Source organism: Curcuma longa, unplaced genomic scaffold (assembly GCF_044706935.1).
Source record: "Curcuma longa cultivar G26 ecotype Majalengka, Jawa Barat unplaced genomic scaffold, ITB_CL_G26_1.1 contig_20600, whole genome shotgun sequence".
Classification (NCBI taxonomy): domain Eukaryota; kingdom Viridiplantae; phylum Streptophyta; class Magnoliopsida; order Zingiberales; family Zingiberaceae; genus Curcuma; species Curcuma longa.
The window spans coordinates 1-13,027 of NW_027431423.1; the positions used below are offsets into that span (position 1 = coordinate 1).

At 43.9% G+C, this 13,027-nt stretch overlaps 2 protein-coding genes across 2 annotated transcripts; both read right to left on the reverse strand.

Moving 5' to 3' along the window:
* Positions 1–473: 473 nt before the first annotated feature.
* On the reverse strand, positions 474–1,821 carry LOC141817455 (GATA transcription factor 2-like). The gene is made up of 2 exons (XM_074705094.1): positions 1,449–1,821; positions 474–1,384 (listed from the first exon to the last, which is right to left on the reverse strand). The coding sequence occupies exons 1-2, from the start codon at positions 1,806–1,808 to the stop codon at positions 743–745; spliced, it is 1,002 nt and encodes a 333-aa protein (XP_074561195.1). The 5' UTR covers positions 1,809–1,821; the 3' UTR covers positions 474–742.
* Positions 1,822–12,257: 10,436 nt separating this feature from the next.
* On the reverse strand, positions 12,258–12,709 carry LOC141817456 (putative aquaporin TIP2-1). Its single transcript, XM_074705095.1, has one exon. It carries the CDS (start codon positions 12,640–12,642, stop codon positions 12,325–12,327), a length of 318 nt encoding a protein of 105 aa, XP_074561196.1. The 5' UTR covers positions 12,643–12,709; the 3' UTR covers positions 12,258–12,324.
* Positions 12,710–13,027: the final 318 nt, after the last annotated feature.

Genomic DNA, 13,027 nt, shown 5'->3' on the forward strand with positions numbered 1-13,027 from the left:
ACGGGCCAACCCACGAGCCTGTCAAAAAATATAAAAAATATTAAAATTTTTAAATTTGGATTGTAATTTAAACGGATTAAGTTGAAAATTTTAAATTAATTTATATTACGGTTTAAACAGATCAACCCATTAATTCATTGAATTTTCTCTTGTAATTTTAAATTTAAAAAAATAAATAAATTTTCTCAATCCACAAATCAACCCACACAGATCACAGACCAACCTATGCAGGTCACAAACCTAGGAGGATCGATATACTTGAATCTATCTTAAAATAGATTGATAAAATTTTAATTCAATCTATAAAAATTATTCAACAGAGTGAATCAATCCGATGGCTTAACTTAAATTGACTATTCTAACCGCTACAAAGAAAATATTGCCGAACAATAGTCCATCAAAGCATTGCACATGATTTTATTCATGCAAATTACTTGGCGAGTTCAAAATTATACAGTCTCCAATTTCCCAACCTTCACATCTTTAATTTACTCTCATTCATTAGCCCTCCGTCCGTCCATCATCACCTCAATTATTGGAAGAGCAATCAGATTTAATTTCTCACTCTCCAGAAATGTTGCAGAACAAAATAAAGATTGCCAGTTAAAGAGTAATTCCAACTAGTTTTGTTTTTCGATGGCAACGAACCGATCGATCGAAAGGTGCCCAAGAACTTCGTTGCAGCTGAGAATTATGATGCGGGAAATGGCGGCGGCGGCCGCAACGGATCGGAGTTGCGGCGTCAGCAGATGACGCCCTTGTCGTTGAGGAGCTGCTGTTCTGGTCCGGAGGTCAAGTGGCTTATGTTGCCGTGGAGATCCTTCTGGCGGCGCAGCTCCACAACCTTGCGGTGGGAATTGGAGTGCTGAGCGACGACGAACGTGGGGCTGCTCGCCGGCCGGTACTCCGGCAACAGCCGACCGGACTTGTACCTCACCCCGCACGCGTTGCACAACGTCTTCGGCCCCAGCGGACCCGTCCGCCACTGCGGCGTCTTCTCCGACGCGCAGTGCGTGCACCGCCGCTCTCCTCCACCCACCGCTCCGCCGTGATGTTCCCCTGCACCTTTCCTCCCTCTGCAAACGTTGCTTCCCTTGGTCCCCGCCAAATCTGGTAAGAAATGCGGTACGTCGATGGAGGACGAAGAGGAGGAAGACGGCGACGGCTGCGGTGGCGGAGTACTCAGCGACGACCAAACAGAGGAAGGGTGGTTGCTGCTTCTCGACCGCTTGCTTCTTGCTGCGCGGCCAGCGGTGCTATCGTCGACGCGGCGGTCGTTGTACCCCGAAGGCGTGACATGGCAGGCGGCGTACTGGTACGGAACGTCGGAGAACGAGTCCTCCACGAACTGCGACAGCCATGCCAGCTCTGCTTCCTCCTCGAACTGCAACCCCATCGATCTAAACTGAGTCAAAAAATCAAGGACAAACATAAACATACTCAATTACCGGTATATGGAGGTTGAATGGGCTACAATTGGATTGGAAATCCAACGAGGTGTTCCTCGTCTCGCCAGGGAAAGGCTGAAAATTGTCGGCCAAGGAGGTTGCGGCGTTGAAAGACGACGTAAAGAAGTCGTCGACGGCGGGACTGTCGGAGTCTTCGACTGGTACTGTAACGCCTGCTGATGGTGCAGCAGAGTAGGAATCTCCTCCCATTCCCGCAAACTCCATACCTGCTGAAGGGACTCTCAGTGCCTCGTTTAGCTTACGGCAACAACAATGGTGGTGGCCATAATAAACAGGTAGGGCACGAAACAAAGGCGACGAGACACTTGCATTATATAAACACACTGACACGGCCAACATGGCTCATGTGCTCCTCCCCCATTACCATCCTCCTTCCTCTTCAAGCAGGCATGCTACTTCTTCTCCTTCCCTCAACCCTCTCTCTCGCCCATGTGATTCCTGCATATATTTATTTGTCCGGTCACCCTTAGCTAAGAAATTAACGGGGCACGCAGGGCGACAGCTATGAAGAATTCGAGGCGAGTGTGTAAGTTTTTACTGCGAGTGCGTAAGTTTAAAAGGATGAAAAATATTTTCATTGACGTGAGATCTTTTAGGGAGAGTCCAAGAATAAAATCACGAGGGCTTAGATTCAAAGTGGACAATATCATACTATTGTGGAGATACAGACATCCTTGGGGACCCTACAATGGTATCAGAGCGAGGTCGTTCTTCACCGGACTAACCACCAGATGAACCATGATCCGGATCTAATCATGTGGGTTGAACCTTAAAAACAAAGGAAGTAGGGGCTCCCGTATTTGAATCAAGAGGATCAGACACCGGGCAAGAAGTCCTAATAGGTCGGATAGATCGAGGGGCATGAAGTCCTGATTGTGGCTGGGCAAGAAGTCCTAGTAGGTCAGGGTGGACCGAGGGGCAGAAAATCCTAGTGGGTCGAAAATTCAGACATCAAATGGAAGCTTTCCGTTTGAGGGGGGTCTGTGGTCCTTTGTTTGAGGGGGGATTGTTGGATTGCAAAGGTACAAATATAGTCCCACATCTAAAACACATGTAAAAGATCATGGGTTTAAAAGGATAGAAAGTATCTTCATTGGCGTGAGGCCTTTTGGGGAGAGCTCAAGAACAAAATCATGAGGACTTAGATTCAAAATGAACAATATTATATTATTGTGGAGATATAGACATCTTTATCCTTGAAACCCTACATCCTCCCTCCCGCATGACGTGATTATTTGTCACCGAAAGGTAAGGCCGTCTTCTTCGTTTAATGTGATGGTTGACAGCTGAATATGTTTAATGAGTGAGTTGACAGCTGAACGATCAATAATTTCTTTCCAGCTCGATCTCTCTCCCTCACTCGCCTCCCTCCCACTGTTTCAGTTGTTCTGCGCTACAGTTCGTGGCCGCTGCTGTACTTCCGCCACGTACGGCCTCGGTCTTGGCCGTCGGATGGAGGAGAGGGAAGGCGACGACCGACGGGGGAGAGGGAAGGCATCCAATCACGTGACGGCGGGAGGAATCCCGAGGAAGAGGAGTGGAGGGAATCCCCGCCGAAGCACGTGTTCCGTCGTGCCGACCCCGATGAACATGCACGTGATGAACTCGTGGTGGACCCGGGAGAGTCGACAGACCTCCATTTTTAAAAAAATTAATTTGGTCTCACTAATTCGAATCGGCCGGGCCTAATCCCGAGTCACGTCGGAACCGGGGGGGCGTTGGGTTCGAAAGAATCCGGTTCGAGTTGGGGCTCCACCACGAGGGAGTATGAATGGCACGTGCAGGGTAGTGTAGTATGAATGATTGCAGCCGACGAGGGCGATCGACGCACGCGCCTGCCTCGGGGCAGCATCTCCGTTCGCCGTCTCCGCTTCGTGTTTTCAGTGCAGCGGATTAATTACAATTAGTTACCGCATAATTAAAAGTTGACGCCGAGTTGCCTTTATTTCCGCGTATTTTATTTATGCAATTTCTTCGGTGGAAATTAACGTTGGGCAATTTCTTCGGTGTGTGTTTGGAGCAAGAGATGGTGTGTGTTTGGAGCAAGAGATGGAAGTCAAACCTCAGTCTCAAAGTTAATCGAGTGATAGTGTTCCGATTGAGAAGTGCGTTAGGACACGTCAGGATCGGGACTGACTTGGAACAGAAAGCTGAAGGCGGTGAGATCTTCAAGGTCTTCCGGACCTGCGAACAAAGAGAACGTGAGTAGGAAGGCCAAGGGGTGCCCTGGCGCGACCACTCCGACGCTCAAGACAGAGGAACGGGGAGGAGGAGGAAGAAGATGAACAGTAGTAAAGCTTGAGCGTAAAGAGAGCAGAAGTTGAAGAGCTTACCTGCTGAGGAGGGAGTGGTCGTTTTAAGGGGAGATGAGCGTGCATACCTATCACGTCATCATTTAAGGAATGTCCCATCACGATTAATGAGGTATCAGAAATAATCGAGTTCCTTGTCTTATTGTAGGAAAGGGGTCATCTTATCATGGTCTGTGCAGATGTCAGAGAGATGGCGGCAATAAATGGAGGTGTGGGCTTGTCAGAAGTAATGATGAGCTATGCCAGGGCACTATAGGGCGCTTCGTTGATTCGACTCGATAAGAGGTATGTGAGACGAGGGCAAAGGCCTGCGGCAATTCGGCGCTAAAACTGAATGGGGGTGTAATCCGGGTAGAGGATGGGAAGAGAGCCGAATGGGTGATTCGGCCACAAGGATGGCCGAATGGGCATTTCGGCCATAGTGTGCGAAGCTATCAATTTCAACGAGCAAAGTGCTGGCCATATCTTGCAAGTTATAAGAGAAGATAACTCTGTGATCAATTCACAAGAAATTAAACAGCGTCTCAAAAATCAAGGGGGAGTCCAGTGATCGATGTTAGGACACATTAGATTGGGCAAGTTGATTAGCTTGGACAGAGCTAGTTAACTTGAACCACCAAGTTGAAAGGCCGAGCTAGTAGGCCAAGTCACTAGCTAGGTTGAGCTGGTTAGTCAAGTAGAATCAGTTGGGTTAGTTGGCCAAGTCAACTAAGCTGAGTTGCTTTGGTTGAGTTGAACCAACCAATCAAATAGGGTTACTTGGTTGTATAGAGAGTCAACCTATCTTGCAAGGCGAGCATGTCAGGTATTCCAATCCAACCCAACCCAACCCAACAATCCAATAGTCCGATCAATCTCGAGCGTAGTGGGCTAAGCTATCAACTCAATCTTAGTGATCTAAGTGTGCTCATAGATGATGTCGAAGGGCTCAAGGATGAGAACAAAAGGGCTCATGCATGAGGTGGAGGGTTGAGATCACAATGGACATCTATTAATGGATAAATTTGTTGGGTTGGAGTGAGGATTCCCCCTTTATGCATGATCACATAAAAGGGATATCTATTCGTGCATGAATTGTAACACGAATTCATGCTTAATCTTAAAATGAAATCTGCTGTGAGCCTCCTACACTCGTCATTATCGACTTGTTAGAGGTTTCACCATCTTCGATACTTAATTGTAAAGGATAAAGATAGAAGATTCTAGAGTGATCTATCAAAAGGATCAAAGGTTATGGGATAGGAGCCTAAGGCTACTGAACCATATAAAGTTATGTTGATGTGTGGTATACTTTTATTTGAGTCATTGTTGATCTCTCACTGCTAATTTGTATGTGACCTTGTTGAAATCGCTGCAAGAGTATTAATTTTACTTTCACAAACAAATGGTATTCATCCCCTCGATCTCGATCGATCATTTCTATGATCCCATTACACCAACAAGCAAGTTGGGTGATTATATATGGTTTTACCCTTTTCCCTTGCAACATTTGGATTGCTACTCTAATTCCTTGATGTATGTCGTCGTTGTCACGAATATAGTATAGGACCAGAAAGAGCGCTAGAGGGGAGGGTGAAAAACGCTTGTCGCTTTTTCACACATTATTGAATACAATTTCTCTATCAATTTATTACTTACAGTGCTATTGGAACCTTTTGAACCAAATACGGATGCGTGACTCGAATTTGATTCATCTTGTAACTCAATGTCTAGTTCGGTCTCGGTCTCAGCAATCTCCTCTCTTGCTGGGAGAGTTAGGAAGCTCGTGTTTGCTTTATCCTCTGAATCTTCTGAGGATGATTCATTCCAGGTAGCCTTGAGCGCTTTCTTCTTTGTTTTGTGTTCCTTCTTTTGATTAGGACAATCAGCCTTGAAATGTCCCTTCTCGTTGCAACCGTAGCGGGTGAGTTTGATCTTGTTGGATGATGTTTTATTTGAGTTAACCTTTTGGATCACCTTCTTCATTTCGGCACTTCTTCTTTGAACACCGTACTTCTTCTTGAATATAATTCTTCATCAGTTCTTCGTCTCATCTTTCCATCTTTGGTTTGACCTGCAACAAGAGCAATCCCTTTCTCGACTAGATTGGTGTTAGTTTGTTCGTGCAGTTCAAATTCTAAAAATAATTCATCCAATTTAATTTTTGAAAGGACCCTAGAGACCTTATACGCATCAACCTTTCAATGTGTACCTGATTATATCTCGGTTCTCCATGGGTTGTCCTATGACATAGAGTCCATTGATTCAACAGATTTTTAGGTCAACAAAAGGTTGCACTTGCACACTTTGATGTCTGAACTCCTTCATGCAGTTCAATAAGTTTGTCCCATAAGTCTTTTGCACTTATGAATGGACCAATCCGGTTGAGCTCTTCCTTTGTGAGACCGCGTTGGATTGTTTGGGTTGCTTTAACGTCTGCCTCAATCTTATGCTTTGTAACTACGTCCCCACTTCTCGCAAGACTGTGGAATGTCGTCGTTGTCCGTTGGAAGTGTGAACCCTGTCTGGATCACAATCCACATCTCCACCTACGTTTTGAGGTGGTACTCCATCTTTCCCTTCCAGTAGATGAAGTCTTCCCCTGAGAATAGTCGAGGTCTAGCGGTGTTATAGCTTTCTTGATGGGGTTATTTATCTTGCACACATAAAATCAAAAAATATATACCAAGATTTGATCTTGCATTAGTAGTGCGGGAGAAAATAAAATCAAAAAAATTAGAGTGAAAAATCGAATGAGCTCGATTAGTGGTGGCACTAAGATCGAGCACCCCTCACTCTGATATCAATTATAGAATCAAGTTAGAGTGCTAGAGGGGTGTGAATAACGCTTTATTGCTTTTCATTATTCCAATCAATTTGTGCGTAAATCAGACGGAAATATACGAAAATTAAAAAGTGTAGTGGAAGAGAAATAAAGACACTTTTATTTTTATTTAGTTCACAGCCATAGACGCTACTCAAGGCCCACAATTCGTGATCATTTTTTACGGATAATCCACTATAAAAAATTTCCTCCTACGAAAAGAAGTTTTTCGCTTTACAAAACATATTAGGATCGGTAAACTTATACCGTTCTAAACTCTTAAGTACAAAAAGTAACAAAGTAATAGTTACCGACTAAGAGTATTAAGATTGTAGTTGTCGGTGCAACTCCTCAGCGTTACGACGTAGTACTAGATTGGATGTTTGCGCTCAAGAAGTTGTCTTAGTAGCGTAGTAAGTTGATATTAGGGTTCCCCCTCACAACTGCTTATAAAACTTGATCCGGGCACCTTGCAACTCTTTGGTGCCTCCACATCATCTCATCGATCCGCTTCCAACGTTGACTCGGTAGCTTTCAGGTGCCTAAATGCTGAATCTGGTGGAGGTTGTCGGATCAACTTTGACTACACAATGTCTTATCCAGATCCGGTATGTCTGGAACCTCTCCGGGGCGTGGAGGCTGTGGTGTCACAACTACTGGGACTCTGCCACTTCATCCGCCTCGCTGATCGTTTGGTCGACGTCCGATCGCTTGAATCTCTTCTGAGCGTCTGGACCGTTCGATCGCTTAGATCCAAATAAGGGCGCTTGGAATATAAAGTTTCAGCCTCTCCATTTCTTGCATTACAAGTTAGTCCAGAAACAAAATAAACAGGAAGGAACCAGTTTTAGTAAACTGTTTGGTCTTGACTTTAGATTTTCAATGAAATCCTAGGTCAAATTAATGTCTACTGTTCCCCTTACTGGGAACACGTTCTCACCCATTCTACTTGGGAGAAGTTACCTTTTGCCAACCCGGTCTTCCAGATCTATTGGATTTTTCCTCAGCCCCCAGGACTTCAACTGCTAGACGTTCGGTCCTCCAAACCCGCCTAGACTCTTTGTCTGATGCTCTGATCTGCAAGACTTCCTGCACAGTCCTCCTGACCAGGATCCTCTGACAGCTCTCCAAACTAAGTCTTCCTTGCCAATCCTCCAGATTAGGTCTTCCTTGCCCAGTCCTCCAAACCAAGTATTCTTTGCCCAATTCTCCAGATCAGGACTTCTTTTGCCTAGTCGCAACTATAATTTCCCTATGCTATTTGCACACTTAATTTAGATCATCAGTCCACTTCTCAATTTTAACTTGAACCCTTTATCATTATCAAAACTCAAGTTCGATCATCTGGTGCTCCTTGCACCAACAGTTGGATTGGAAAGAAGAAGAACAAACTTATAATTTTATTCCATACCTTGGAGAAGAAGAACAAAACACTATAGTATCAATACAAAATACAACTCAACCACCTACTCCCCAAGAAGATAGTCCAACTGAAACACCTCAAAAAATGAGAAGTTTGTAGGATATTTATATTGAAACTCATGAAATCAATATTTCTATTTGTCTTTTTGCAGATTCAGAACCCCTAACATTTGATGTAGTAGTGAAATATGAATGGAGACTAGCAATAGATGAAGAAATAAATGCAATTCAAAAGAATGACACATCAAAATTGACAACTCTTCCAAAAAAAAGTAAACTATTGATGTGAAATAGATCTATAAGATAAAGATGAATGTAAAAGGGGAAGTTGAAAAAATACAATGCTCGTCTTGTTACAAGAGGATTTAGTCAGCAACCAGGTATCAATTATAATGAAGTTTTTGCTTTAGTTGCTCCCTTAGAAATTATTCGATTAATTATTACATGGACTGTACAAAGAAAATGGAAAATTTTCTAATTAGATGTCAAGTCAGCTTTCTTGAATGGTGAGTTGGAGGAAAATATTTATATAGAACAACCATTAGGATATATTGTTAGAGGACAAGAAAACATTTTAAAGTTGAAGAAGGTTTTGTACGGATTAAAACAAACCCCACCCCTAGAGCTTGGTATAATAGGATTAATCAATATTTCAAATTTAAAGTTTCATAAAAGTACCCACATGAATATGGTCTCTATGTTAAAGAAAAGGAAAATGGTAATTTAATAATTGTTTATTTATATGTTGATGATCTAATTTTTACATGGAGCAATTCAACAATGTTTGATGAATTAAAGAAAGATATTGCTATAGAATTTGAAATGACAATTATTAGGATAATATTATATTATCTTGGCATGGAGGTAAAACAAAGTGATAATAATATCTTTGTTTCTCAAAGGGATATGCAAATAAATCTTGCAGGAATTTAGTATAGAAGACTGTCAATCAGTTGGCAACCCTGTTGAAAGTGAGTCATATGGTTGTCCAGATTTGATGATGGTAAGAAGCTAAATCCAACATTATATCGAAAACTTTTCAGAAATTTAAGGTATTTGACCTGTTCTAGACCTGATATTGAGTTCTCCTTTCTCTTACTCTCTATAAAGATCCTCATCTTCTTTCTCTCCAACATTAGGTCCTAGGACTTATGTATTACAGATTGCAATGGGGTCATGTCTGATAATGTCTCGTACCCAAGGACCGCATATATTTGGGTTACAAAAATAGAGAGTTCAAGAGATCAAGCTCAACATAAGAAGCTTTGGGAACTAGGGATGCTCATAAAGGATTGCTCGAGGATCTCATATCATAAAGTTGAGTCTTGGGAGCTTTTAGTGTTTGGAGGGGAAACCATAGAGATAGACCAGATGTCCCAAAAAATAAGGATTGCTATTGAGCAAAGAACTTAGTCGAGGAACAACCATTAGTAGAACACTTTAGAGAACTTAGACAACTAGAGAACTCGAGCATCATGCAAGTCACACAGGGTATTTTAGAGGTTGAATTGCATGGAAAACTAGTGAAGCCAAGTTGCATGGAGAGGAAACTAAACTATATGAGAAATTCAGGGTGTCGAGTTGTATGAGTAATCTAGGAGAAATTACATGGAATTCCTAATTCTTACATAATCAGGATTGTTGACCAATCATTCAGAATTATAATTTTCAAATCAAAATAAGCATACAATTACAATTATTTTTTTAGGTGAACGGTAAATATTATAGCATCAAAAACTGTTGTACATATTTAGGTGTCTACAAAATGATAAACATGTATTTGCACTTTGCAAAACATCCTATCTATTCAAGGCACATCACCCTCATATTAGCATCTATTCCTAGCTTGCCACAAAAGTAAATTATGCAAGTAACAACCAAAAGTCGTGCTTTGGTCAAGCTCCCATTGCCTTGGTACTTCCGTCTAATAGTGCGTAATAATCTTGGAATGCTGGCCAGATTTTTGTCGGATGTCTAACCATCGCTTCACCTTTGTCCATAGATTCATACTGATAGGGCATTAAGAGAAGAGGTGTTCCCTCAATTTGTCAGCTTGCTGGCATAATGGGCAAGTCAAGCATGGTTCATACAACAACTAGTCCTTTGTCTGTAGCCTTCCGTGGGCAAGCAACCAAAAAGTAAACTTGTGCTTGGGCAGAAAGCACTCCTTCCATATAGTTCTGGTCCATCACTCCTTAGTCCCTTTTGGTCAGAAAAATGTGTATTCCTTGGCTACCCCTTGCTTCTTTGAGGCAGTGCCAATCAATGAGTGACATATTACCATTGTTCTGCCCACCCATTTGCTGCATAATTTGGTCTCACAGTTGTAGCAGCCTCTTGATCAATGGAGAATCTGAGGCTTTGGCTCACCATTGCCATATGTCCTTGTGCTTAAGGAATTGATGGTGAAACCAGCATGCCCATAAAGAGTTCTTTTTACATTGGATGTTCCATAAGGCCCTGCACAACAGAGTTGAATTCCATGCATACAAATCTCACACTCTGTATACTCCTTCATCTTTCGATAGGCAAATGATGACCTAAGAAATTCTGGGGGATGCTTTGTGACCAAACAAAGGATATGCATATGCCATAAAGTTTATCAATGACGGCACTTGAGATGGGAAGGATTGGGAGCCAAAAACATTCTATCCCTTGCAGCACCGTCTTCACTAGTTCTAGCTTGCTCACATATGACAGCGTGTGCTTTGCCCGAGCAGTCATATTTCGCACCACTGCATCAATAAGGACACTGTAATTGTTGATATAGAGCTTCTAAGTGTCTAACAGTATTCCAAGGTACCGAAATGAGAAAGCCCCCCGTTAGAAACCTATAATCTACAATAGTGGTTCCTTTGTTAGTGGATCATCACCTGCACAATACAAGTTGGACTTAAGCAGATTGGCTCTAAGGCTAGCAGTGTCACCAAAATCCCTTAAACAGTCTGCTATTTGAGCGATGGTGGACTCATCCCCCCTTGCGAACAACAACAAGTTATCCGCATATGCCAAGTGTGTGATGTCAATTTTCGCACACATAGGGTGGCAGTGAAACTCAAGTTACTTTGATACTTCCTTCAAAGATCTTGAAAACACTTCAAGGCATAATCTAAAAAGTAGGGGATACAACGAGTCACCTTGTTGAAGTCCACATTGCCCATGAAACAAACCATGTATCCCACCATTGAGACTGACGGAATACAATACTGTGGTGGTGCATTCGCTGATCCATCCGCAAAATTACTGGAGAAAATCAAAATCCGCAAGTGTCGCTTGATGAATTTTCAATCACCGTATTGAAGGCCTTTTGAAGGTCCACCTTGAGCATACAATGTGGAGAGATTCTTTTGAGGGCATACTTCTGCAATGATTCCTGCGCTAAGTGTATGTTCTCCACAATGGAACGATCTCGTATGAAAGCCGCTTGTGTTGGGTCAAGTAGGCTATCCATTACCTTGGCTAATCTGCAAGCCAAGATCTTCACAATGGTCTTGTATACAATTGCACAGTAGAATATTGGGCGGTAGTCCGACACTTGTGGTAAGTGCTCAGATTTTGGAGCCAAGGCAATTAGCGTATAGTTCCATTGCCTGAGTAGCCTCCTGCGCAGGAAAAACTCCTGTACTGCATGTTGAAAATCTAGCCCAACTATGTCCCATGCTAAGGTGAAAAATGTTGCTCCATATCCGTCTGGGCCTGGTGTCTTGTTGCTGTCTATGTCACACACTGTGACTTTGATCTCATCTGGAGTGACCGGCTTTATGAGTTTATGTCGTTGAGTATCCATTAGTTGTTGCCCTGTCATTGGGCATCCGTGAGCCGTTACCATATCAAACGTTCATTGTCCAACAATGTGCAGTGCACTGCATAACCTAGTAGGTTCTAGAAGTGATTCATGAATTCTGTAACAACCTCATCAAGGCTCGTGGTGTGTTCACCAGCGCCCCTCGGGGCATAGCTGAGTTGGTTACGACGCAGCAGAGTTGCAGAAGAAAAGTGGTATGTTCACCAGAGAACTTGATGATGACCACAATAGAATTGTGTTTGTTGTTCCTCTTTACCATGAGAACTTGTTGTTCCTCATGGTAAAATGATTCTTCTGCCTCCGCAAGCATTATTGGCAACGATTGACTCAATTGTGACTCAAGTGCTCCATTTTTTTGTATCTAAAATACCCACATTAATGTACGTATATATGTACATTTATTATATATGACCTTATGCCAGCCACAGAAGACGACAGGACACAAAAGAAAAATGGAAAACCAGTGAAGCAAATTGGACACCAAACCCAGCAACACGTCTAAAATACTGATGACTAAGGATAGTTTTCATTTGCCACTGGTTCGTAGGAACCAATGAAGATGTCCCCATAGACGAGTCCAGCCAGGCCGCCGCCGATCAGCGGTCCAACCCAATAGACCCAGTTCCCGGCGAAGTCTCCGCTGGCCACGGCTGGTCCGAAGGAGCGGGCTGGGTTCATCGACCCGCCGCTAAATGGCCCGGCCGCCAAAATGTTGGCCCCGACGATGAAGCCGATGGCGATGGGTGCCACCGTGCCGAGTGACCCCTTCTTCGGGTCGGCCGCGGTCGCGTACACCGTGTACACAAGGGCGAAAGTGATCACCACCTCCATCACCACTCCCTGGAACTCGCTCAAGCCAGCTGCCACCCCATGAGTTGGAACAGCCTGCCCACATATATGTCCATGTGAGCCTAATGGATAATTTCTAGATTTGCTATGTTGCGCGACTCCTCGTCCGCGACGCGTCCACGACACCCGCGACCCACCGCCGCTGCTGCCGCCCTCGCCGCGCTGTCCGGCCACCGCCGGCCGCAGCCTCGGCCACGATCGACGCGTCACTCGCCGACGCTTCGGCCGGCGTCCGGATTTCGGCCGAATAGTGGATCGGAATCCGGCGAATTTGGCCGGAAACAGCCGCCCCCCACTGCGCGGTCACTGTGGACAGCGATCGGATCGGATTCCGGCCGAATCGCGGTCGGAGACCGGCTGAGGAAGG

Bases quoted from the DNA above. Each gene is read 5' to 3' on its own strand.
- LOC141817455 (XM_074705094.1), bottom strand. From the start codon at position 1,808: ATGTTGGCCGTGTCAGTGTGTTTATATAATGCAAGTGTCTCGTCGCCT. The intron at 1,385-1,448 runs GTAATTGAGTAT...ATGGGGTTGCAG, and splicing joins CATTCAACCTCCATATACCG to TTCGAGGAGGAAGCAGAGCT.
- LOC141817456 (XM_074705095.1), bottom strand. From the start codon at position 12,642: ATGGAGGTGGTGATCACTTTCGCCCTTGTGTACACGGTGTACGCGACC.